The 26,057-nt window shown below is 40.5% G+C and overlaps 2 protein-coding genes and 1 pseudogene across 6 annotated transcripts in view; 1 reads left to right on the top strand and 2 right to left on the bottom strand.

Moving 5' to 3' along the window:
• SYNJ2 (synaptojanin 2) overlaps positions 1-10,071 on the top strand; it is a 97,937-nt gene extending 87,866 nt beyond the window's left edge. For all 3 annotated transcript variants that reach the window (XM_082669414.1, XM_082669415.1, XM_082669416.1), the window contains 4 exons: positions 1,650-1,762; positions 2,892-3,000; positions 4,600-4,751; positions 6,307-10,071. In XM_082669414.1, the coding sequence (XP_082525540.1) occupies positions 1,650-1,762; positions 2,892-3,000; positions 4,600-4,751; positions 6,307-7,029 (1,097 nt within the window). In that variant the 3' untranslated portion in view covers positions 7,030-10,071. The remainder of the gene's footprint in view (positions 1-1,649; positions 1,763-2,891; positions 3,001-4,599; positions 4,752-6,306) is intronic.
• A 7,425-nt stretch (positions 10,072-17,496) lies between these two features.
• LOC309831518 (small ribosomal subunit protein eS6-like) lies at positions 17,497-18,068 on the bottom strand (annotated as a pseudogene). Its single transcript has one exon. The product of its transcript is annotated as a small ribosomal subunit protein eS6-like (transcript).
• Positions 18,069-24,091: 6,023 nt separating this feature from the next.
• Positions 24,092-26,057, bottom strand: part of SERAC1 (serine active site containing 1) — a 91,974-nt gene continuing 90,008 nt past the window's right edge. For both annotated transcript variants that reach the window (XM_082669293.1, XM_082669294.1), the window contains one exon: positions 24,092-24,693. In XM_082669293.1, coding sequence (XP_082525419.1) covers positions 24,557-24,693 — 137 coding nt within the window. In that variant the 3' untranslated portion in view covers positions 24,092-24,556. The remainder of the gene's footprint in view (positions 24,694-26,057) is intronic.

Genomic DNA, 26,057 nt, shown 5'->3' on the forward strand with positions numbered 1-26,057 from the left:
GTGTTTCTCACGGCAAATCACGTGAGTCCTTTAGAAAGCTGTTCTTCGTCCTCCCGGAGCTGTGCTTTTGCTTTAAGCTGCTTTCAGTTTGAAACCTTATGGGATGGAAAACTTGGGGCCACAGACAAGCTAGGGACATTTTGAGCTCCTTCCTCCGCCGCCCGCCATGGCTTCTTTCCACGTCTTCTCTCCTGGACTGCTGCCCACCCTCTCTCTGCATATGAGGACTCGAGTAAGCCCAGGTGCTCTGACCCATAAGGTGACCACACGCCCACCTCTAAGCAGGAGCCGTCCCGTCTGTGAGCCCGAGCCTGCTGAGAACAGTACCTCCTAGCCCGGGTCTCAGGATAGCACTTTTCTTCCTGGCTCCTCAAAAAAAGCAGTGCTTTGTCCCTGAGACATTCCTTGGCAATCTGAAATAAAGTCATGCCGTGCTTTTGATCAGTTTCTGTTTACCTCCACTGTTCACTTCTCCCCCTCCCCCACACCCCCAGTGTGACGGTAAACATTTTTCTAAGACTGTACTTTCAGAATTGGGTTCATCTTGGCTTATATCACAATAGTAATCAATGGCAAGCCAGAAACACGTGACTCGTTAAGCATATTTTTTTTTACTTTTCTGAGTTGATACTCAGAAAAGAAAATATTAAATAAATAAAAAACAAATTTATGTCCTATATGATTGTAGAGATTTACAAAGAGATAAATCTAAACAATAAACGTTTTAATTTTACCTACCTAGAGATAATAGTTGTTAACCAAAAGATTTCCATCCTTTTTCCAATTAGATATATCTATATCTACACACAATTTTTAAAAATTAATTTCTGGCTGTGTTGGCTCTTTGTTGCTGCGCGTGGGCTTTCTCTGGTTGCGGTGAGCGGGGGCTACTGTTTGTTGCGGTGCGCGGGCTTCTCATTGCGGTGGCTTCTCTTGTTGCGGAGCACGGGCTCTAGACGCGCGGGCTCAGTAGTTGTGGCTCGCAGGCTCTAGAGCGCAGGCTCAGTAGTTGTGGCGCACGGGCTTCGTTGCTCTGCGGCATGTGGGATCTTCCGGAGCAGGGCTCGAACCCATGTCCCCTGCATTGGCAAGCAGACTCTCAACCACTGCACCACCAGGGAAGTCCTCTATACACAATTTTTCATTTTTTTTTTTTTTTTTTTTTTTTACAGAATTAGTGTCCATTTTGTTTGGTCATTTGTGTTTCATCTAATGTCTCTGAATTAACTGTTGTTGTAAAACATGACTTGTTAATGGCTGCAGGTATTATTTAATCTAGCTTATTCCCCTGCTTTGGGATTTTTTTTTGTTAGATTTTGCCCACAAAGTCTTTTAAAAATTTGGTCCTAATAATAGTAGTGTATTTTAAACCACTTAAAAATGATTGATCAGAGTTTATATCAGATTTAACTCCTCCAGGATGTTAGATTAAAATTTTCATTCAAACAGTGCTTCTCCAGAGAATCTACATTAAGAAGCCCAGGTTATTAGAGAATCACAAGAGAAACTCAGTAGCGCCTCTGAATCCCCAAAAGCCATGGATGTACTCAGACCCTAACTGTGACCTTGCTCTCAGTTGGCTGGGAATTTGCATCGAAGCAGCTGCGACTTCACTGAGATTGAGACTCTGCCCTCCTTGGTCTTTACAGCTGGTCTAATGGTGAAAAAGTCAGCCTCAGATGTGTCCATCTCCTCTGGCACCCACGGGCAGTATTCGATTTTGCAGACCGCAAAACTTCTGCCAGGAGCACCTCAGCAAGCAGTGAGTTCTCCTGTATTCAGATCATAGTGAAATGGGTCAGCATTTCAAACCCAAGAGATTTGCCCCGTGGTTCATCCTCAGCCCCTAACATTATGCGGGATCACCTCTTTTCAGTGAATATATACATGTCTGTCTCTTTAACCCTCTGCCTGTCCACCATTCATCCCCAAACCCCATAACTTAGTACCAGGCCCTTTATAGGGTTTTTAAATGGTCGTACAGAGCATGAGAGAGAAAATCACGTTTGATGAAAACTCCCAAGTGCCCCTTCAGGGAGGGAATGTTGGTTTCCAGACCCACCTGCTTCTCTCCCCTCCGATGCTTGCCTATGACCTTGGTGTATAGAGCAGGGGCTGACAGAAGGGGAAATAAGAGAAGTTCAGATCAGTTGTCTTGAGAGAAGAGGCTAAAAAGAGATCTAATGGGGCCTAAATAACGCAGTAGGGACATTACTAATCATAACAGTCATGTAGGGTTCTGGATGGCTGTGAGACCTAAAGAAGACGGTAGGTGAAGGTCAATGGACTAGAGGTGAGGGAGGGGGGAGGTGCAGCAGGGGGCTGGGTGGAAGCTAACGTGTCCCAGGAGAGTGTGTAGAGCTGGGCCAGCCTATGGTCACGGTCACTGCAGGAGTAGGCGGTTGACTTCACTTCAGTGGTTTGTAGTAATGAAAGCAGGTTCTCAAAGGCGACCCAGAGGTCACAGTTAAGAGGCGGCAGAAAAGCGAAGAGGTAGAAAGAGCACTTTTGAGAAAACATCTGGAAAAGTGTTTTAATGACTCCGCTGGACCATGGAAGGAGTAGCTTCTGACTGTTTTCTGGCTTTTACCTGATTATTGAAATAAAGATAGAGGATGGTTCCTTCACGTTGCAAAATCCTGGAATCGTCCAGTTTAGGAGACGAGGGTCGTCTAAACTTTATTGTGTTCCCCCCACGCTTGATACGTGAGTGCTGGGCGGGGGGAAGAGGCTTGAGGGATGCGGTTTGGGTTGAAGTTGTGTTTTAATCACCGTCTGAAGGAGCTCTGTCAACTTCACGCTCCTGTACAGATGGGTAGGCAGAGAACTCACCAGGTGAGGCTGTTTCCTACCTGTGCTAATACGCTTTTTTTCCTGATTTTGTCCTCAAGCCTAAAGCTAGGACTGGGATAAGTAAGCCTTATAACGTCAAGCAGATCAAAACTACCAACGCTCAGGAGGCGGAAGCAGCAATCCGATGTCTCCTGGAAGCCAGAGGAGGTGGGTGTTCCCCTGGGGCTCTCCTGCCAATTCTGCTTTTCTATTCATCTTCCTACTAAAAGGGGCCTAGAAGAGAAAAACACTCTTTTTTCTGGAGGCAGTATTCAGCGAAAGTACCCTTGAGCAACATTTTATAAAATTCAGCTACTAAGACTTATTGTCCATTTAAAACTATATATTTAAAATTCAGTAAGTATGTAAAAATAATCCCAATATTATTAGGCAGCACTTAAGGGAGAGACTGAAATAAACAAAAACGAGTTTTAGAAGAGGTTGGTGCCCCAGGCACTAACTCATTCTGCTGGCTCTGTAAATAGAGATAGGTAGGTAGGCGTCCTCTTTCAGGCAAAACATCTGTTTTTTTAAATCGCCAGCAATTGTAGATTCTCTCAGGCAGGGACACTGTCAGGCAGGGACCTCTTCTCTGCCGTACTGCCTATTAATTTTTTGTTGCTGTTACTTCACCTAACCCATGTTAACCGTGTTTTAACTTGGAATCTCCTCTGTGCATTCAAAATCACTGGTTATTAACATATTTTGGTTTTTTGTTGCGATTTTATACTAGAATCTCTTTTGCAGAGGGAAAATTATGCCCTCTGAAAAGCCAGGTGCAGTTACAGTTGCCTGATTTGCTTACAGCGCAGGTATTTAGTTTATTTGGAATTCCCAAACAACATTTAAGGAGGGCATGGATTAAGAGATTGAGAAACACTGTTGTAGGATAACACCGTGGTTTCTTTTTTATTAAAAACAATAACTCAAATTGTATGGATGTAACAACCCAAGTGTCCATCAACTGATGAATGGATAAAATGGGGTCTATCCATACCATGGAATATTATTCAGCCATTAAAAGAATGAAGTACTAACACATGCTGTATCATGGGTGAATCATGAAAACAGTGTGCTAAGTGAAAGAAACCAAACACAAAAGGCCACGTATTGTGTGATTCCATTTATGTTCAGTGTCCAGAGTAGTCAAGTCTAGACAGAGAGAAAGTTATAGTGGTTTCCAGAGGCTGGAGAGAGGAGGGTGTGGGGAGTGACTGCTATGGGAATGTGCGGGGTTTCTTTTTGGGGTGATGGAAGATATTCCGCTGATTAGATAGTGGTGATAGTTGTACAACTTTGTGACTACACTAATAACCACCAAATTATATCCTTAAAAAGCATAGATTTTACGGTATGTGAATTATATTGTAGTAAAGGTTTTTTGTTTTTTGTTTTAAAGTCTGTAGATGCAGAGGTTTGAGGTTTGAAATCTACCCAGGGTCCCAGCTTAACATTTTCGTGGTCATGGGCCCTGCTGAGATTTTGAGTTTTGCATCATCTACCCTGAGAAACACAGGGACACGTTAAACTTTGCACGTGATGTCAGGGCCTCACTGCTCCTCCCCTCCACAGACCCTACATCACCATCCCTGTTGAGAAGGTGGGAATGAGAAGCTGGGGGCCAAACCTAGCTGGTTGGTCCTGACAACCTTGAAAGATTTATTTTTAGATAGCAAAGAAATACATTGCATTAGTAAATTATCCTTAGAATAAGGATAATTCGATGCCTTGTCCTTTACACTTTAGCCGTGCAATTGTATGTTTCAGGCGCCCCAGGAGAAGCCCTAAATGCCACAGCCTTGACGGACCAGGGATCTTCCAAACCAGAGCCCACAGCGGGGGTGGCCCCACTCCTGCCCCGTCGGCCCGCACCCAGAGTTCCTGCCATCAAGAAGCCAACCTTGAGGAGGACAGGAAAGGTAAACCCCTGGTTGCACAAGCCTGTTGCTCCTGGGTTGCTCAAATGTCTTGTTAGATAAGAATTCCGTCTCCGATGGGTCTGGTCTCTTTACACATGTTCACGAGTCCCAGACACAGCCCCATCCTTGAGGAAAATGCCCAGCAGTCGCTTTCTTCTTCGCATTCCTGCTGCTTCTTGGCTCAAGCTGAGCAGAAACATTGGGAATTTCTCACCAAGACAGGAAGAGCTTGGCGGTATCACGCCGCCCAAATGTTCCATTTCAGTTCCCAAACCGAACCACCATGGGGTGCTTTATTCCAGGTGTCCCAGTGATTCCCATTTGTGTGTGGTCTGTGTCCTATGCCCACGGTTTGACTTGTACAGACTTTTATTTGCATTAGAAAAACAATCACCGGTTCCTGGATTGGCCATGTTGACAAGCGCTTGTGCGGCCCCGCACCCTGGAGGCTCGACAGCTTTTCTTGCCACTTTTCTTGCAGATTGTTTTTTGCTCTCGCTCTCAAGCTTCTCAGCCTTGCTTGCTGCTTCAAAGACATGAGTTTGTCAGGACAGTAGCAGCCCAAAGACTGGCACCTCTAGAGGCATCTGGATCTTCCGTGTGAGCTCAGTGTGCTAGTCACGGACACCCGGTAATCCCTCGGCTGGTCATTACAGAATGGCTGCTTTTCCACCTGTACAAAGCATGAGCGTGGTTTGGGCGTGTGGTTCTTACAGAGCCTGCTCTGTGTTTTCTGGGTTGCTCGCTGTCCCACGTCTGCACATGCATCTGCCTATTTTCCACGCCTCCTTACACAACACACCTCTTTCCTCCTCTTCTCTATTCTCGCTTTGTCTTCAAAGCCAGGGGTAGAAACGGATTCAGTTTCCCCACCCACTGCCCAGGAGCTGCAGTTAAAGGCCGTCGGAGAAAGGGTTGTTTCTGCAGCTAGTTTTCTAAAGAACCAGCGGAAATACTGAAATGCGGATGCTTAAGCTACCGACAGCCGTGTGTGTACAAAAGCTTCCTCTGGCCTCGTGCAGTTGTTTTCTTTGTGATCCTTTTGAATCAGAACCAAGGAAGTGAAGTTCCTGTATGAAATTTTCCATTCTTCTATATTTAAATATCAAAGATTCAAGGAGCAAGTGTACCCATTAGTCCTTCTGTTAGCTTAATGCCGTGACAGAAGCTACTTCATCTTAGTGTGGTACAGACTGAATTATCAAAGCTGCGGCCTCGAAGAAAAGTTTTCAGAGGTTCGCTGTTAATAAAGGAAGAGCATCACCCCGTTTCCTAGGTAACAGAAACTTGTTTCAGATTGTTCACGGTGGCCCTGGTTTGAAAGCTCCCACTCATATTTCATCGGACCTGCTGGTCCTCCTTGATACGTGTGTTTCTCCCATGCTCCTTCCTGCCTGGTCACACTCGCGCATCCCAGACATTCTCAAATCCCGAATTTGCTAGAATGTCCGCTTGTCCCCTCCTCTGTTCGCCTGTGGACAGCGTCTGTGTGCTCTGATTCCCAGCTCCCGGGGGCGGGCTGCTTATTGACGCTCTTTGTCGTGCCTTTTCTTAGCCCGCGTCACCAGAAGAACAGTTTGGGCATCAAGCTGTCCATTTTACAATCGGGCCCCCGGAGACGAACCTTGACACCCCTCCTCTAGCAACAGTCCCTCCCGTTCCCAAACCGAGAACACTTCAGCCCGGGAAAGGTGCCGCTGCCTCCGGGAAGCCAGCGCCAGATGAGGCCCCGACCGCGGCCGCCCCGCCCCCTCCGGAGGCCCCGCCCCTCGTGCCCCAGGTGCCCCCGCGGAGGAAGAAGTCGGCGCCGGCGGCCTTGCACCTGCAGGTGCTGCAGAGCAACTGCCAGCTTCTCCAGGGGCGCCCCTGCAGCAGCCCCAGCAGCGACTGTCCGCCCGCACCCCTGCCTGCTGGGGGCGCGCTCTTCCCCCAGCCGGCTTTCCTTGGCCCTTCATCACTTGCAAGCCCTGAGGCTGATGGCACCAAGGACACGAAGTCGGAGGCCACGCCCCTCCTCGGTGATTATCAGGACCCCTTCTGGAGCCTTCTCCACCACCGTAACCTGTTGAATAACTCCTGGCTTCCCAAGAGCCCTGACCCCCTGGACTCGGGGAACAGGAACCTCGGAAGAGCACACGCAGCCCCCCAGCAAGTCAGTGCCTCACCTGCCCAGGAGCCGCCACGGGAGCACAGAGAAAAAGACTTCGGTCACTGGGTGACAACCAGTGACAAGGACAAGAGGACGGTGCTGCAGGTGTTTGACCCACTGGCGAAATGATGACTGGGAAACTCCCGACAGCAGCTCTCCCACAGGATGTGTGCCTTCTCCCCCTGGCCTCACCTTAACAGGGGAAAGCCCATTGGTCTCAACTCCCCAGTTGAAAGAGACATCTAGTTAAAGGCACACTGAAAAAACATTGATACTCTTGTGTAGTTTACAAAAATTGCGTCTCTTATTCAGTCAGATTATTATTCAGTCACCAAAATATGTTTTATTCCAGACTTGTGCATGTTAAGTTTCCTCTCAGGGTGTGAGAAACCTCCGGGTAGATTCAGTATGCGGATTTTAGGAAAGAGAATCTAGCCGATAATGCTCAAGAGGTTCCCTCCCATTGAATTTTAAACGGTTGTTCAAGTTATGTTTGTATGTGGTGAGTTTGTTTTTAAATATTGTTTGTATTTTACAGACTTGGAATAACTTTTTGGTGACCCACCTGAAGGTTGATGCATAATGTAAGGATTCCACTAAAAGGTGGTTGGGACCACTAAGAGCTGTACCTGGCCGCTGACACCAGGTTAAAAAAGATATCAGAGTAGGAAGCAGCAAATAGGTCAACCAAAAGATTAGACTGTACATTCCTGGGAGCCCCTGTGTTTATTTATGTACGTGTATATTAGCCGTGATTATGTGTGCGTCCTGGGGGAGATGGTGTCATTCCCTGCTTTGGTTCCGGAGCATATACCATTAGCTTCACCTGAGCTCCAACTGCCTAAGTCTCCTGTACCATGTCTTAGACTTTGCATGTCCCGTAAATTGCTACAGTCCTGAGCTCTGGTGTGCTACCAGTTTTCACACACTGTCTGTTCCCTATTAAATAAAACCTCATGGCTTTCTTTTTCTCCTTATATTCCATATTCAGAAAAAGCATAAAATGTGAAAACTCATACTGGTACATACAAGTACTGATTTTCATTATTATAATTTGAAGAATATCTGTTTTAGTCTGGTCTACCTAGCTGTGGCTTCAGGAAGGAAAGTTACCACATGTCCCCATATATAAGAAACCTCAGGCTATTCTGAGTTAGCTTATCTACATTTTTATTAGGTTTTGTTTTCCTGTACATTTCCAACACCACTTCTTACCTATTCAGTCTTTAAAAAAGACATCACCATACTGCTTTACATTTTTAAAAGAATGTTATAAGGCCTAGAACTCATTTGGAGCAGATATCATAATTTTGCTGATAAGAAATTTACTGGCAAAATCTCAGTGTGCCACTTACTATGTTTAGGAGTCTTTCATGTCATAGAATCATACAGCAATGGTTCTGTGTTATCCCTAATGTGACCAGCGAACTCCTGTACTCAAAGCTAATGGTTAGGATGGCAGGCTCCTTTTACTGATCAGACCTCTGGGATTTCAGAATTAACTCTCATTGCCACTATCAAGATACATTACAGGTTATACAAAAACAAAACTGTATCTCACTTCATCTGAAAACTAATAAAAGAAAAAGATATTAGTGACCCATAGAGATAAATAGATAATACGAGTAGTTAACCAGTAGTAAAAGATGGTGTTTTTAGCCTTAGCTGATTAGGACACCTTCTCTAGCACTTACATGCTTTATATCATTTTTACCTCTCTGAGAAATGCAAGAAGTAAACAGCGTGATCCTTGAAAGCGTTAGGAGGAGAAAGGAAGCAAGATGGGTCAGAGGCTCTGGAAAGGTAAATCATTTACCAGGATTCGCGTCACTTCTAAAGGGCATAGTTGGGAATGGAATCGAAGATTTCTTAATTTAAACACTCTTTTCTCCATAACCTCTTTTCCTACTAAAAAGGAGGTGAATTTGAAGGCATATCTATGTAACAGTGAGTCAGAAAAGCAGGGGGAAAGTAAGCACCACAAAAGTTGCTTCCAGTGCTTAATTTTCAGGTTTCTTCTTTGTTCTAGATAGCGAATAGCCAATAAATGGTACACAGAACAGAATTTCATTTAAGATAGCTGTTCATCACACAAATAGTTCTTAAGAATCTGACAGTAAGTATTAACACACAGAACTGTATTGAGGCAGGTCACAGGAAAAATTACAAGTAGTTTAACATTAAGAAATGAATATTATTTGCTCACGGCTGTTGAGGTTTAATGAATAACAGAGACTGGATTTTGAGTTGATAATATGTAAGGTTCTTGTACTAACATTCACTTTTTAAAAAAAAAAAAGGACAATTGGAATTGCCTTATTTTTTTAAATCAGTGCTTAACAGTGGGTATCTTTCCTAGGTTAGCAGTAGAGTTGGTTGAATAATCTCGACAATGAGCAGCTGCTATCCTGGGGATTTCATTCCGTGGTTTTTATTTTTAAACTTTCTCTGATGTTCCCACACCAGCCTTTTTATTGTGACCTTGCAGTTTATTTCATTACTGAAATAAGGTGTTACAGTTCACCACAGTATTTTAGGCACAGACTTTACAATTCGGCATTGTCTCCCTGACCCCAATTAGATTCTCTTTTTACAGTATAATCTTCCTGGACTTCTTGCCAATTTAAAAATATTTGTTCCAGTAAATTATTGAAACAAGGACATCTGCCCAAGAAAGTCCTGTAAAAGTTTAAAGGTGTTGAAGTTCACGACACTTAAAATTCTCCTGACCCGTGTATAAGCAAGGTAATGTATTAAAACATTTGCTTTATAATGAAGTAATTCTATTAGAAAGGACTGCAGAAATTACTTATTGGATCTTACTGGATGACTAGCAATGAATAAAAACCCTTATGTTTATTTGAAGTGATAATTTGTACTGAAATTGTAAAAAAAAAAACATTAAATGTTTTATCTTTTTTTTTTAATGTGGCTTATTTCTTTTCAGATATGAAGAGAACCTTGGGATATCTTCCTTGGCTAGCCTTTTATTCTGGATGAAATGCGATTACTAGTTATTCCTCTGAGTTTTTGGTTTTGTTTCTTTTTTCAACCATCCAATTAAGTTGAAGCAACATAAAAGTAATAATTTGGTTCAGAATTTATGAGTTGAAGGCTGCTAGCAGGGACCACAGCCATAACATATATAATAACTTTATGCTATAATGTTGAGAGATGCTGGGATTCATTTTCTATAGGATCTTATAGCAAACTTAGATTGCTGGGGTGGCTTGAGTACATTACTTCATAGAAGACTGAAGAAAGGAGTAAACAATCTTCCAGTTCTGTCTAGGTTTGTTCTTAGCTAATTAATAGACAAAATTTAGGTCATAAATGTTCTCTGATGCCTTTCAGGAATAAGAATATACTGACAGTCTCCACATCATAAAGATGCCCAGTCCTTCCTGACCAGTAAGGACTATATTGAATTCATTTAATCTGAGTGCCTGGGACTTGGATGGAGAAGAAGGAAAGGGCTGGTTACGGTACCTTGCTTTCCCAAGGTCATGGATTGAAACTCATTCTCATACAGGGCAAACTGTTTGCAGTTATATAATCAGCTCTATCTCGATGAGGTAGGAGAGTACAAATGAGAGAGTGATTACTTGTGAACAGAGGGCCAGGGGAGATTTGAGAGAAGAGGATTAAGAATATGACATGTAGCAAAGTGGATTTATGTACATGGAAAGAATGAGCCGATGGGAAAGAATTTCAGAGGAATGGTGTCCGTACAGGGGATGCAGCCTGTCACGGAGGGTCAGAGTCCAGAGGGCGGTCCAACATCCTCCTCAGTGATAGTTATACTATACCATTTATTAAATAACAAACCATTGCTCTCTCTTAATTGGGTTTCTCTAGGTGTTACCCAGTTTTTATTGACATTTTCAAATAACAGCATTGGTATTTGTATATCCTTTATATTGTTTATTTTTATTTTGTTATGTCGGTTTTTAAAACATTTTTCATTAACTTCAACTTATCTTTAATTTGCATCCTTTTCTACTTTTTGTTTAGTTTTGTTATTTTCCTAATTTCTTAATTAAAGCTAGCACCAGGTTTCATTATTTTTAGTCTTGCTTAACAATAAAGACATTTAAAGTTATATATTTTCCCCTGATTGTAACTTTAACTGCACCCTACACATATTAGCATGAAATAGTCTTTTTCATTAATCTCTAGACTGTAATTTGCTTTTAGTTTCTCTTTGATTCAAGGGAGACTGTGCAATTTTCCGATAGTTAAGAGTTTGTTTGGCATTTTAAAATTGTTTCCTCCTAATTTTATTGGATTATGACCTGAGAATATGGCCTAGATAAACATCTGCTTTCTAAAATTTATTGAGGTTTGTTCCATGGTCAAGTGCAGGATTGAGTTTTCTAGTGATTTCATCAATACAAAATAAAAATGTTTTTTAGTTGTAGGGTAAAAAAGTGTGTGGTGTGTGACATACAACGTGTTCGTTCCACTGTCCCCCAATGGAACAGGTCTTTCTGGAAGGCACTTCTGTCGGGATGGGTGCAGGCTCTAGTTCTAACTCTAATACAGTGGCCTCCCATTGTTCTTACTGAGAATCCTTACTTAGATTTTGTTGAATAAAAGGCTTCTCAATTTGTTGTAAGTCTTTTGATCAATCTTTAGACATCTGAATGATTGCCTTTGCTACCCTTGACTAGTTTAATAGATCTCTTTCTCTGGGGGAGAGGTTTCCTTAGCTGCTCACACTGCCATTACAGTCTCTGCTTCCTGGGCTCTCTGTTCTTGTGCCACTGGTCTACCTGTCAATCTCTGTGTCAATATCATGTTGTATTATTTCTTAGATATCTGGTAAAACAAGCCCTTCTATTCTTGATCCTTAGCATTCTCATATAAAAATTTTGGAATCAAGTCCTATTTAAAAACTAAAACCTATTGGAATTTTTTACTAGGACTTCACGAAATAGAATGGACATCTTTACAGTATTGACCCTTCAATCTAAGAACATGGTATATTTCTCCACTTAAGTATTTCATTAATGTTTCTCAAAGTTTTTAACTTATAAAATTTTTCAAACATACATGAAATCAGAGTGAATAATTTGAACTCTCATATATCCATCACCAGGATTTAATAGTAATTTAACATTTTGCTATATTTGGTTTATTTTTTTCCTTTGCTGAAATTTTTTTTAAAATTCTGCTATCGTGATATTTGACTCCTAAATACTTTCTTATCTCTAAATAACATTTTCTTTTATAACCTTAATACCATGGTTTTATCTAACAGTTAACAATAATTCTTACTTTAAAATTCATTTGCTATTTTTTGCTAGTATACTTAAATATAAAAGTTAGTGTATTGACTGCATCAAACAACCTTGCTTTTATATAAACTGTCATAAAAATCTAACAATTTACTGTATTTCAATATACCACCAATTATGAGATACACATTTACATGCTATTTTTTAAAATTTTTATTGGAGTATAGTTGTTTTACAATGTTGTGTTAGTTTCTGCTGTATAGCAAAGTGAATGAGTTATACATATATCCATTCTTTTTTTGGATTGTTTTGCCACATAGGTCTTAAGAAAGTGCTATGGTCTGAATGTTTGTTTCCTCCCAAAACTCATATGCTGAAAACTTAACCCCTAAAGATGATAGTATTAGGAGGTAGAGCCTTTGGAATGTTCTAAGTCATGAGGATAGAGCCCTAACGAGTGGGATTAGTGTTCCTATTAAAAGAGACCCCATGAGATCCCTCACCCCTTTCACCATGTGAGGACACAGTGAGAAGGTCCCAGCTGTGAAACAGGAGGAGGGCCCTCACCAGAACGTGACGATGCTGCTGTCTTGTTGGACCTCCAGCCTCCAGAACTGTGAGAAATAAATGTTTGTTGTTTGTAAGCCACCCAGTCTGTGATGGTTTGTTACAGCAGCCTGAACAGACTAAGCCAGAAGGCTTCCAACTTAATTATGACTCATCTGTTGTGAGATGTAGCCCACCCACAGAGATGTTAAATGTATTTAATGTATCTTTAAATGGATAAAATATGGTGTATGTGGATTCTTTGGATTTTCTTTGTAGACAGTTACCTGCAAATAATGAGTTTTGTTTCTTCCTTTCCCATCCTTGTAACTTTTATGTCTTTTTCTCGCCTTACAGAGCTGGCTAGGACATTTAGTACAACGTTAAATAAAGACATTGGTAATAGGCGTTCTTGTGTTACTCTTCTTCTCTAAGGGAAAATGTTACTATTTTTGCCATTAAGTATGATGTTTATCGTTTTTTGTTCTTTAGACACCCTTTACTATATTAAGGAAGTTCTCTTTCTGGATTACTAAATTTATCTTTTTCATGAATGGTGGTTAAATTTTATCAAAGACATTTTCTACGTGTACTGAAATGATTGATTTTTTTTCTCCTTTTGTTTGTTAGTATGGCAAATTACACTGACCAATTCTCCAATGCTCAACAACCTTGCATTCTTGGTATAAATCCAACTTGGACAGATTACCTTTTAAAATATTGCTGCACTTAGTTTGTCAATATTTTTGTTTAGGATTTTTGCAACTATATTATTGAGATTGGCCTGTAACTTTTTTTTTCTGCTGACTTTGTATGGTTTAGGTATCAAAGTTACACTAACCTCAAGAGTTGGGGAGTACACTCTTTTCTATTAACTGAAAGAATATGATAACATTGAAATTATTTCCTCCTTAAATTTTTGGTAGAGTTCACCAGGAAAGTAAACTGTGTCTATAGTTTTTATTTTGAACCTCTTGGTGCCCTCATGCTTCAGATGGTCTCTTATAAACAGCATATAACTGAGTGTTGTTTTATTATCTAGCCTGGCATATTTATCTTCTAACTAGGGTATTTAGTCCATTACATTTAATGTAATAATTGCTATATTGGGGCTTAAATTTAACATCCAATCTTACGCTTTCTCTTTTTACTATCTGTTTCTTGTTTCTTTTCCCATCTTTTCATGCCTTCTTTTGAATTTTTGTCATTCTTCTTTTTGTCCTCTCCTAATTTGGAAGTCATTATACCCTATTTTTGTTGGTTACATTTTTATTGGTTATTTTAGAAATTACAACATGTATTATTAACATTATACTTTCAGAATTTAATCATTATTTTTACCTTCCTCCTGAATAATGTGATGACTTTGGAAAACTTTAACTCCATTTATACCATCCCAACTGTAGTTACTGTATATTTTAATTTTACATATTTTAACACCTACTCAAGACATTATTATTGTTTTATACAATCAGTGTTCATTTATTTTATCCAAATAGTTGCCTCTTTTTTCACTCTACATTTCTTGAATCTCAGCATCTCTGGCTAGATCATTCATTTACCTTCTACCTGAAGTACATCCCTTAACATTTCCATTAATGAAGGTCTGCTGGTGGTACAATTTTAATTTATATAAAATATCTATTTTGTTTTAATATTTTAAATGACTTATTTTTTTTACTGAATGTATTATTCTAACGTGGGAGTGGTTTTTGGCAATACTGCAGGTGGTGTTCTAGCTTCCATTGACTGATGACTTCTCAACAGTAGCAATCTTAACTGTTATTCCTTTACACTTTTTTTACTCTGACTACTTTTAAGGTTTTCCTCTTGTGTTGGCTTTTCTGCCGTTTCACTGTGCTGTGTATAGATGTGAATTTATTTTTATTTGCTCTGCTTTGAATTAGTTGAACTTTTTGAATCTGTGGATTTGTGCCTTTCATCAGTTCTGGAAACTTTTTAACCATTATCTCTTCAAATATTGCCTCTGGGACATGCTTTTTTCTTCTCCTTTTGGTACTCAAATGAAACATAGAATTTGTTATCATCTTACTTGACAATATCCTTAGTCTTCTGTATTTTCCATCTTTTTTGTCTCTCTGTGCTGCATTCTGGATAAATTTTTCTGACCTCTCTTCCAGTTCACTAATTATCTTTGGTTGTAGCTAATCTAATTTCAGCCTTCTTTTGAGAAGCTATTTTTGGCACTTTCTAAAATCTAAGTCACTGAATATTTTCTTATTTCTGAAGATATTTCAACCTTGTATTCTTTTTTTTATTTTTATAAATTTATTTATTTATTTATTTTTGGCTGTGTTGGGTCTTCGTTGCTGCGTGCAGGCTTTCTCTAGTTGCAGCGAGCAGGGGCTATTCTTCATTGTGGTGCATGGGCTTCTCATTGCGGTGGCTTCTCTTGTGGCGGAGCACAGGCTCTAGGCACATGGGCTTCAGTAGCTGTGGCTCGCAGACTCTAGAGCGCAGGCTCAGTAGTTGTGGCGCACGGGCTTAGTTGCTCCGCGGCATGTGGGATCTTCCAAGACCAGGGCTCAAACTCGTGTCCCTTGCATTGGCAGGCAGATTCTTAACCACTGTGCCACCAGGGAAGTCCCTTTTCGTCAGTTTTTAAAGTTAATGTGTGAAACTTTCTGTGACTATATTGCAATGCACATGCATAGGTTTTAAAATAAAACCTGGGTTTAACCTTAACTCTCACTAGCTTTGAGACTTTGGGCCAGTTTTATGAATTTTTTTTTAATGCTTGGTTTTTCTATCTCTGAAATACGGCTAATAAAGCTACCTTGTATTCTTCTATAAAGCAACACTTGGTGTGTAAGTACTCAAAATGTGTTCACTGAATTACAGTTCTGTTTTATCATTAGGATGAGGAACCAATTAGGAGGGTATTACAGTCCAGGCCAAATGTGAAAATCTGAACTGGAGTCTGAGCAGTAGAAATGGAAAAGCATTCTGGGACCTTTGGAGTAGAGTGGACAGCATTTGGTAATTAATCATATGTGGGGAGGAGAAGTCAAAACTACTGAAAAAGGTCCTGCTTGAGTGAAATGTAATGAATTACCTGAAATAGAGGAGAAATGGACTTGAGGGAGAATAAACAGATACAATTCTTAGAAGCTATCAATGTGTTAAATTTTTTTAATTAAAATTTTAAAAATTTAGCTTTATTGATGTATATAAAACTGAGATATTTAAAGTGTACATTGTGATGATTTGATATATGTATATATTGTGGAAGAATACTTCCCATCTAGTTAACTAACACATCAATCACCTCACACATTTTTTTCTTTTTTTGATAAGAACATTTAAGTTTTATACTCTGCTAATTTCAGTTATACAATAGAATATAGTGTTATCAACAATAGCCACCATTTCACCATGTTTTACATTAGATCCTCAGACCTTATTCAACTTTAAAGTTTTTGTACCCTTTTATGAACCTCTCCCCACTTCCCATCCCGCCCCTCACCGAGGCCCTGGCAACCACTCTTTCTGTTTCTATGTGTTTGACTTTTTTTTTTTTTTTCCAGATTCCACATGTAAGTGATACTGTGCAGTATTTGTCTTTCTCTGTCTGGCTTATTTCACTTAGCACAATGCTCTCAAGGTCCAACCATGTTGCAAATGGCAGGGCTTCCTTCTTTCTCATGGCTGAATAATATTCCACTGTATGTATATACTACACCTTCTTTATCCCTTCATCCATTGATGGACACTTAGGTTCCATACCTTGGTTATTGTGAATAATGTAGCAATGAACATGGGAGTGCAGATATCTGTTCAATATCCTGTTTGCATTTCCTTTGGATATATACCTAGAAGTGGGATTGCTGAATCATATGGTAGTTCTTTTTTTAATTTTTTGAGGAACTTCCATACTGTTTTCCATAGTGACTGCAACAATTTACATTCCCACCAACAGTGTGCAGTGTTCCCTTTTCTCTACATCCTTACCAACACTTGATATCCTTTGTCTTTTTGATGATTACCATTCTAACAGATGTATTGGGGTATCTCATTGTGGTTTTGATTTGCATTTCCCTGATGATTAGTGATGTTAAGCACTTTTTCATGTACCTGTTGGCCATTGTGTATCTTGTTTGCAAAAATATTCAGTTCCTCTGCCCATTTTTAAATCATATTGTTTGATGTTTGCTATTGAGTTGAATGAGTTCTTTATAGTTTTAAAATATTAACCCCTTATCAAATATAAGATTTGCAAATATTTTCTCCCATTCTGTAGGTTGCCTTTTCGTTTTGTTGATGGTTTCTTTTGCTGTGCAGAAGCTTTTTAGTTTGATGTAGTCCTACTTGTTTATTTTTGTTTTTGTTGCCTTTGTTTTTACGGTCAAATCTAAAAAATCATTGCCAAGACTGGTGTCAAGGGGCTTACCTTTGTTCCCTTCTAGGAGTTTTATGGTTTCAGGTCTTAAGTTCAAGTCTTTAATCCATTTTTAGTTGACTTTTATGTGTGGTGTAGCATAGTTGTCGTTTTCTTCTTTTGCATGTGGCTGTCCAGTTTTCCCACCCATCCTTTTCCCACTGTGTATTCTTGGCTCCTTTGTCATAAATTAATTGACCATATGTGCATGAGTTTGTTTCTGTGCTCTATATTCTGTTCCATTGATCTATTATCTGTTTTGATGCCAAACCATAGTGTTTTGATTACTATAGCTTTGAAATGTAGTTTGAAATCAGGAAGAGTGATGCCTCCAGCCTTTTCTTTTTCAAAGTTGCTATGGCTATTCAGGGTCTTTTGTGGTTCCATACAATTTTCTTCTGATGTCTGATCTTATTTATTCATTACTCTCAGAACATTGCATTTTTGACTGGACTCAAGACTTAGAGGTCAAAACTCTCAGAGACATCAGCCTCCATCTCTTGGCAATCTGTTCCTGGCGTTTTGCTTTGGCTTCCTTCATTCCCTTGGCCAAAGGCATAGCGTATCCTGCAGCCTCTTTCTTATTTTCCTTAGAACACTGTTTCTTCAGAGCAATACACCAATGTGTGTGTTGCACGACATGTGGAGTAACAAGACACTGAATCTTGGGTGCTTTGGTCCCAGGTTTCTCACCTTCTTTGTTTAAGGGCTTTCTCTCAACATATGGGCAAACGCTATCCTCTTTAGAGAGACTGAAAAGTTTCTGGATTCCACCAACTCTTTTGGGCCTCAGGTGACAAGGCACAGTAGTATTAATGAGTCCAGGAATATCCTTCTCCCTATTTTTTTATGATGACCAAATTGAGAACACTCAGATTGACAACTGCAGTGCAACCCTGTACAGATCTGTGCTTTCTTTCTCCAGCCCTCCTTGATCTGTAATAGAAATGCCTCTTACTTAGTAGCAGGCCGACATGGCCATGGGTCAATGTATGATGGGGTTACATCCTGATAAATCCATCGTAAATTGAAAATATTATAATTTGAAAATGCATTTAAAACACGTAACCTGCTGAAAATCATAGCTTAGCCTAGCCTACCTTAAATGTGCTCACAACACTTACATTAGCCTACAGTTGGGCAAAATCACCTAACACAAAGCCTATGTTATAATAAAGTGTTGAATATCTCATGTAATTTATGGAATACTGAAAGTAAAAAACAGAATGATTGTATGGGTACAGAACGGTTTTAAGTGTATCTGTTGTTTACCCTTGTGATCATGTGGCTGATAAGAGAGTATCGTACCATATATTGGTAGCCCAGGAAAAGATCAAAATTTGAAGTACGGTTTCTACCGAATGCACACCACTTTGCACCATCATAAAATCGAAAAATCATTAAGTTGAACCATTGTGAGTTGGAGACCATCTGTATTTACATTTGCTAGTGAGATTTATGCTTTCATATGTTTTCCTGTTACTAAATAGTGTCCTTTCATTTCAGCATGAAGAAGTCCCTTTAACATTCCTTGTAAGTCTGGTCTGGTAGTGATGAACTCCTTCAGCTTTTGCTTGTCTGAAAAACTCCATCCCTTCTTCCACTCTGAAGAACAACTTTGCCAGGTAGAGTATTCTTGGTAATATATCAGCACTTGTAATATATTGTGTCACTCCTCTCTGGCCTGCAAAAGTTATGCAAAATATCTGCTGGTAGTTTTATGGGGTTCTCTTGTACATAACAAGTTGTTTTTCTCTTGCTGCTTTTAAGATTCTCTCGTTTTGACAGTTTAATTATAATGTGTCTCAGTGTGGGGCTCTTTTTTTTTTTTTTTTGGCCCTGCCATGTGGCTTGTGGGATCTTAATTCCCTGACCAGGGATCGAACCTGTGCCCCATGCAGTGGAAGCACAGAGTCTTAACCACTGGACTGCCAGGGAATTCCCTGGGGCTTTGTTTTTTTGTTTTTCTAAAAGTTTTTATTGGAGTATAGTTGATTTACAATGTTGTGTTAGTTTCCAGTGTACAGCAAAGTTTGTGGGGCTCTTTGAATTCATCTTATTTGGAATCCTTTGGGATTCCTGCTTAGGAAAGATTTTACCCTTTATTTCTTTGAATAAGCTTTCTGACCCTTTTTTCTCTCTTCTCCTTCTGGAACCTCTATAATGCAAGTATCAAGTCTGCTTGATGGTATCCCATAGGTCCCTTAAGCTATCTTCATTCTTTTTCACTTTTTTTTTGGTCCTCTGGATGCATTCCACTGCCCTCTTTTTGAATTTGCTGATCCTTTCTTCCCCATGATCTGGTCTGCCATTGAACCCCCTACTACGTTTTTCAGTTAGTATTCTTCAGCTCTGTGATTTCTGATTGATTCTTTCTTATATTTTCTATGTTTGGGCTGAAATTCTCACGCTATTCATGCATTACTCTCCTGACCATGGTGAGCATCTTTATGACCATTATTTGGAACTTATTTATCTCTCTTTCATTAAGGTCTGTTTTTGGAGTTTCATCTTTTTGTTTGCAACATATTCCTCTGTTTCTTCATTTTCCTTGACTCTCTGTGTTGGCTTCTGTGCATTAGATAAAATAGCCACCTCTCCCAGTCTTTTTTTTCTGGGCGGGGGGTCTTCATTACATGCAGGCTTTCTCTAGTTGTGGTGAGCGGGGGCTACTCTTTGTTGCAGTGCACGGGCTTCTTATTGCAGTGGCTTCTCTTGTTGTGGAGCATGGGCTCTAGGCACACAGGCTTCAGTAGTTGCAGCGTATGGGCTCTAGGGCGCATGGGCTTCAGTAGTTGTGGCACGCGGGCCCTAGAGCACGTGGGCTTCAGTAGTTGTGGTGCATGGGCTGAATAGTTGTGGCACATGGGCTCTAGGGCATGGGCTCAGTAGTTGCAGCACACAGGCTCAGTAGTTGTGGCACGTGGGCCCTAGAGCACGTGGGCTCTAGGGTGCGCTGGCTCAGTAGTTGTGGCACACGGGCTTAGCTGCTCTATGGCATGTGGGATCTTCCCAGACCAGGGATTGAACCCGTGTCCCCTGCATTGGCAGGCGGATTCTTAACCACTGCGCCACCAGGGAAGTCCCCAGTCTTGACAGAGTGGTCTCGTGTAGGAGATGAACCTAGGATTCAGCCCATCAAGCTCTTGGTTATCTCTCAAACTCTGTGACTGTCTGAACCTCCTTCTTTGTTCTTAGTGGCTCCCGGGAGTTGAGGTTCTGCTAGGACCTCTCAGTGTTCCAAAGGGAACATTCTCAGTCGGTACCTAGATGCAGGCTGATTGGAAACTGAACCCTCAGGCAGCAGCTTTTCAAGTATACAGATAGACCCTTCCAGGGGAAGACTGGAAGATGGGTGTTTCTGTCTGCTCCCTCTGTGCTGAGCAATAGGGGGATGGAACTGTTTCTTTGTACAGTCCTGTGGGATCCACAAACACAAGGCTTGCTGGCCATCAGAGGCAAGTAATCAAGCGGTGCACTCCCTGGGTAACAGCCACAAAAGACAGGGCACTAGAGATGTGTCGAAGCTCCTTCCAGGAAGACACCAGCAACCTCGAGTGGGCAAGAGGGAGAATGCAGAGACAGAACCACCAGCCTCCCTGGTCCCCAGGGAAGATCACAGTCATCCTCTAGATGTGTGCTGAATTAGAAGCCTGACCCTCAGGCCGCAGCTTTTAAGATAAGCAAATGGGCACCTTTCAGGAAAAGGCTGGGAGATGGGCATTTCTGTCTGCTGCCCTTGTGCTGAGCCCTGCGGGGAGAGCCACTGTGAGTCCTTGCAAGCCCATTTCGAACTGTTTTTTCTTTGCTGTAGACTTGTGGGTCTTGTGTATGCAAGCCCTGCTGGCTTTCAAAGCTAGGTGTTTTGGTGTGGTGGGGGAGGTCCATCCTTCAGGTGGAAGACTTGAAAGTTGGGGCACTGGATGTTGGGCCCAAACCCTTCACTCCTCAGGCAGAAGCTGGGAGTTGTGTGTTCCCTCCTGATTGTATCTCACTGTGCCAAGGGTGAGATTTATGGTGACAGTATGTCTCAGTCTTTCTTATCCATTTCAACATGGGCATTTTCTCGTTCACCCAATGTGTAAGAGTTGCTCAGCTAGTTTCTGAACTTCTCTCTGAGGGAACTGTTCCGTGTGTAGCTGTAAATTTGGTGTCTGTGGAGCAGGCGAGTTCAGGAGCCTCCTATGTCACCATCCTGGTCCAGAACTCTCAAAAATGTTTTAATCTGGTAATCCAAGATGTCAAAATATTCTAAAACCCATCTAGATGTATACATACCCAAAGCTTTTTATGCTTAGAGATTACATTCATATCCAGCACTCTCTAATGATCCTAGGAATCGGTGAGTATCCAGCTTTCAATATAAACTAGCTTTAACAATCCTGAAATAGTTTGGATTAAATTAAAAATCAAAGGTTCTAGTAAGCTTAGTGTTTTCAGACTTTGGAACCAGCTGTTGAATTCCATGACACTGTTTCTAAACTCCAAGGCCAAGCTAAAAGCGGATTAAGAACTGGAATTTTTACAAGAATGGCTTTTTCTAAATTTGGAAACTTCTTGGATATTAAACTGCCTTTTTATGTCTTCTGCTTTATTAAGGCAATTTATAATTATACAATGAATTTCTAATAGATTTTAAGTGATTAGCTTTGGGGAGTGTTCAACATCCAATATAAGGGCACAATCAGTTTTACTGAGTACATTAAAATTGCATTTATTGAACATGTTTAAATTTTTTTCATGGACATAATTTTTATACCAAATGTCAATAAAAGCGAAACCATACACTAACATATTTAATATAACAAAGAGATGAAAATTCAGGAGGGTATGCCTAAAAGTCAAATTCTAGGAATTAGAAATAATTTGAGGGGCACTGTAAATTATGAGCCAAGCTCAAAAGATATACACACGTCACTCTGTGACTGTGCTGTGTTTCTCAACAACAGGAAACTAGTGCTGGCATCCACTACCATGGGCGCCCTGACCTGAGCAGAGGGCCGCGTCCTCCACCATATTATGCCTGTTGCTGTGACCTTGGGTGAATGGTTGAGATGGAGTCAAGAAGGGCATCACGATCCTCCATTTGTAGTCTGACTCTCTCTATGGTGACATTTAAACAGTGGAGTAAAGGGGGGACTCGGTGCCCTTAACTTTTAGGGTTGACAACGTAATCAGAAAGAAGTAAAGGGCTTATAGATAAGGATAATTAATTTTTCATCTGAATTTTATTTACAGCTTGTTTTCAGTAGTCTGCTAACACCTGTATTCTGTTTATTTCCTTCCTGGATAGATCATTTAAAGAGACTTTTCCCATGAGGGGAAAGGTAATAGGAAGCTTCATTTGAAATTTTTTCCAGAAAGGATATTTAAACAAGGCTGATTGAACTAGGAGAACCATTTTACTGATGGTCTAAGTTTAAAACTATTTCAAATGTGTATGTTTTCATACTTTGTGTTCTTAGAGTTTTTCAGGTGATGATTATTTTTAAAACATTATTGACTTAAATCTTACAGGACTGATGAAGTGAATCTGTATACATCATATCCATTTCATAAACAGAATGAACAGAAATGGTAAGTGACTTGCCTGAAAAGCTATAGTCATTCAGAAGTACACTGGATCTCTCTCCCAGACCTTATTTTTAAAGCACAGCTATAATGGCTATATTGAGATTTTATGAAGTGGGGTTTCATTTCATTACTCTAAGTTAATGAACAGATATTCCAGCCATGGTATATCTGCCATGGTTCACGGAAAACAGAAAAAGAAAACGAACCAAGCCTATCTACACCCCTCTCCCCACGTGATCCCATTAGCTAGAGTTTATTGTTGATAGCTAACTAGCACACTCTATAGCTACATAACAAAACAGGTAGTTAAGTCACTTGTTAGGTTTTTGCATAATTAAACAATTAGATGTTGTTAAGGTTCACTGATGCCCCCAGTTTACCTTCAGATGCTGTACTCCTTTTAGCTTTGACTATCCCATTCTACAAATGTCCATCATTTTCAAAATGGTAGACATAAGCTTAACATGACCCAGCAATTCCACTCCTAGTATATACCCAAGAGAATGGAAAACATGTCCACACAAAAACTTGTACGTGAATGTTAACAGCAGCATTATTCATAACAGCCCCAACATTGAAAGAACCTAAATGTCCCTCAAATGATGAATGGATAAACAAATGTGGTACATCCATACAATGGACTATTATTTGGCCATAAAAAGGAACGAAGTCCTACTACATGTATACATGCTACACCATGGATGAACCTTCAAAACATTATGCTAAGAGAAAGAAGCCAGACACAGAAGGCCACGTGTTGTAATTTTTTTAAAACTTGTCATTCATATGAAATGCCCATAATGGGCAAATCCATAGAGACAGAAGATTAGTGCTGACCAGTGGCTGGGGGAGAGGAGAGGAGTGATTGCTAATGGCTGTGGGGTTATCTGGAGGGATGATGAAATGTTCTGAAACTAGATAGTGGTGACGGTTGCACAACTCTGTAAACACACTAAAAATCAATGAGCTGTGCATTTAAAAGGGTGAAGTTTATGGTGTGTGAATTATATCTCAATAATGCTGTTACTTAAAAAAAAGTCATCAGTATGATTTCCTATTTCTCACATGCTGGAGACCAATTAATACCATTTCCTAATGAGCAAGAAATAATGGTATACTTTAGCTAAAAAGAATCTGAGAATCTTGATATTAAGTATTGCTAATATATATATAATAGCTTAGAATAGTTTTAGTTCACACTTTGATCAATAATGGATTTATTATTCTTATCTGGGAAAAATTAAAAGTATAGGTAGCTACAGTCTGGAAAGAATTATTATAGGCTAGAAATTTTTTTAAAAGAGAAATATTTGTTCTCAGCAATATGAAAATAAAAACTTACAAGGAAATGACCCAGGGATGACAAGGCGTGTAACAAAGCTAACATGTTACACAAAGGTTTACACTGACAAGTTTTAAAAACTTACAGCACATGGAAACCCTGACCCAAAACAGAGTCTTTATGTTCTAGTTCATTCTCTCTCCATTTTAGGCACCCTCCAACAGGCATTTCTGTGGTAAACTGGTGATGGCTCTCCCTTCAGAAGCCATCAGCGCTGCTCCCAGCATGAGCCAGGGACAGTCACAGATGACAAAAGTCACAGATCACATCCTTTAGCCATAGCAGCTTGCTCCCTATCACCAGGGACAACACTGCAAAACATAAACTGGCACATATGGAAGTTTTTTAAATCAGAAGAATCCAGTCTAGCCCTTCTTTCTTTGATTGACACTTCTGGGTTTGTGTTTTACAGAACAATATTCTGTTGCCTGCAACATACTCCAGGCCACATTAATGCCATAATGACTACATTTGCATGATTGTGTAGAGCTTAAAAAGAGAGAACACCACGTTTCTTGCACTGTGTTCATGTGTGAAAACAGAAAAAGACAATTGTCAGTTTTCCAGGTCTTTGGCTAACGTGTCACGGATGAATTGTAAGGTACGTTGGTACAAAAAAGCATCCTTTTTCTTTGGCTTACAAATGTTCAAATGGTTAACATCCACAGGAATTAGATCTCCAATGCCTAGATCTGAAGAAAACAAAAATGTCAATAAAATTTAAGTAAAAATATAAGCTGCCCCCTGTCAACAGTGAAAGAGGCCAAATGCGTACTGGTAAATGTTGATTTGGTCGTGATCGAGAACCAAATCAGAGATAAAGGAACTTAAAGTTTGTAACTAAACTGCATTTGACTAATCACGTGACAATGGAGTCTCAGTAGGTGTAATTATAACTTTATGCTTTTCTCATAAATTCTGTGTGTGTGCTGCCGATTTCCTAATTCAATAGTGAACAGAGCCTGAGCACTGTCACCTTCAAAACGTTTACACACTGCAGGTTATTACTAAGTTATTCCACACTTCTCTGAACCACTTCTCTTCCTAGAGCTAACATTAGAAACTTGATAATGAGCTCCCGTGCCCTGATGAAACGAATGGGAACGTCTCACATGGAATCCCTTCTATACCCGACCCTCCACGCTCACTCTACCAGGGAAGGAGATGATGTGGTGCTTGAGAGAGCTGGTTGAGTTTTTGATGTTTCAGCCTAACCAAGTCCACCTAGATGGAAGTGACAGGAGGTACTAGTGAAGCCAGCCAGGTGAGGAAGTGCAGCTGGTGGTTATGAAGGAAGACAGGCCACCTGGTGACACAGAAGAAGGGGTGGACAGAATGATGACAAGGCTATGTCACTACCAGCAGGTGGTCCACAATATTAATTTTGCTTTAAGCTCCCAAATTCATCTTAAAAGAAAACAAAAAACTGGCCACTGTTCTTTGAACTCTTCAGATTCTTCAACTACCAAACAGCAGTTCCTCACCCTATGGCATATTGCTTTAAGGTAAAGTCTCTTCAGATTCCACTATAGGATATCAAGCCTTTTTCATTTTATATAGATAATAATGAAGTAGGACAAAACTTGTTACGCAGACAGAAGAACCATCTGGCAGGCGCTCCAGATACGCACCATGCCTGGCTGCCAGGAGCTCTCAGTAATGGCAGAGTGCTACCAGGACAGCACCTGACCCAGCCCCCCGAAGTGATCAGAAAAGGGTCTGACAAGCAAACTAAAGAGTTAGCCAGGTTGAGGGGAAAGCCTTTCAGGGAGTGAAATGTACGGGCTCTTCACTATGCTCAGAGTAACACAGGAGGCTATGAGGAGAACTGAGATGTGGGCTCTGCCCTCGGAGAGCCTACAGTAGACTACAGTGCTCTGCAGTAGCAGGTATTGGTCATTTCCTTCAGTCCCAGGATTAGGAAGACACTGAACTTTAACACTAGTTTTTTCCTTCACAATCTCTGTTGCTTTAATATTACTAAGCTTCCACACCTTTAGCTGATTTCTTTAAGGTTCCTGCAGGCGGCTATCAATCTGTGAAATGAAATGCTCCT

This window comes from Grampus griseus, assembly GCF_964374135.1.
Source record: "Grampus griseus genome assembly, chromosome: 13".
Classification (NCBI taxonomy): domain Eukaryota; kingdom Metazoa; phylum Chordata; class Mammalia; order Artiodactyla; family Delphinidae; genus Grampus; species Grampus griseus.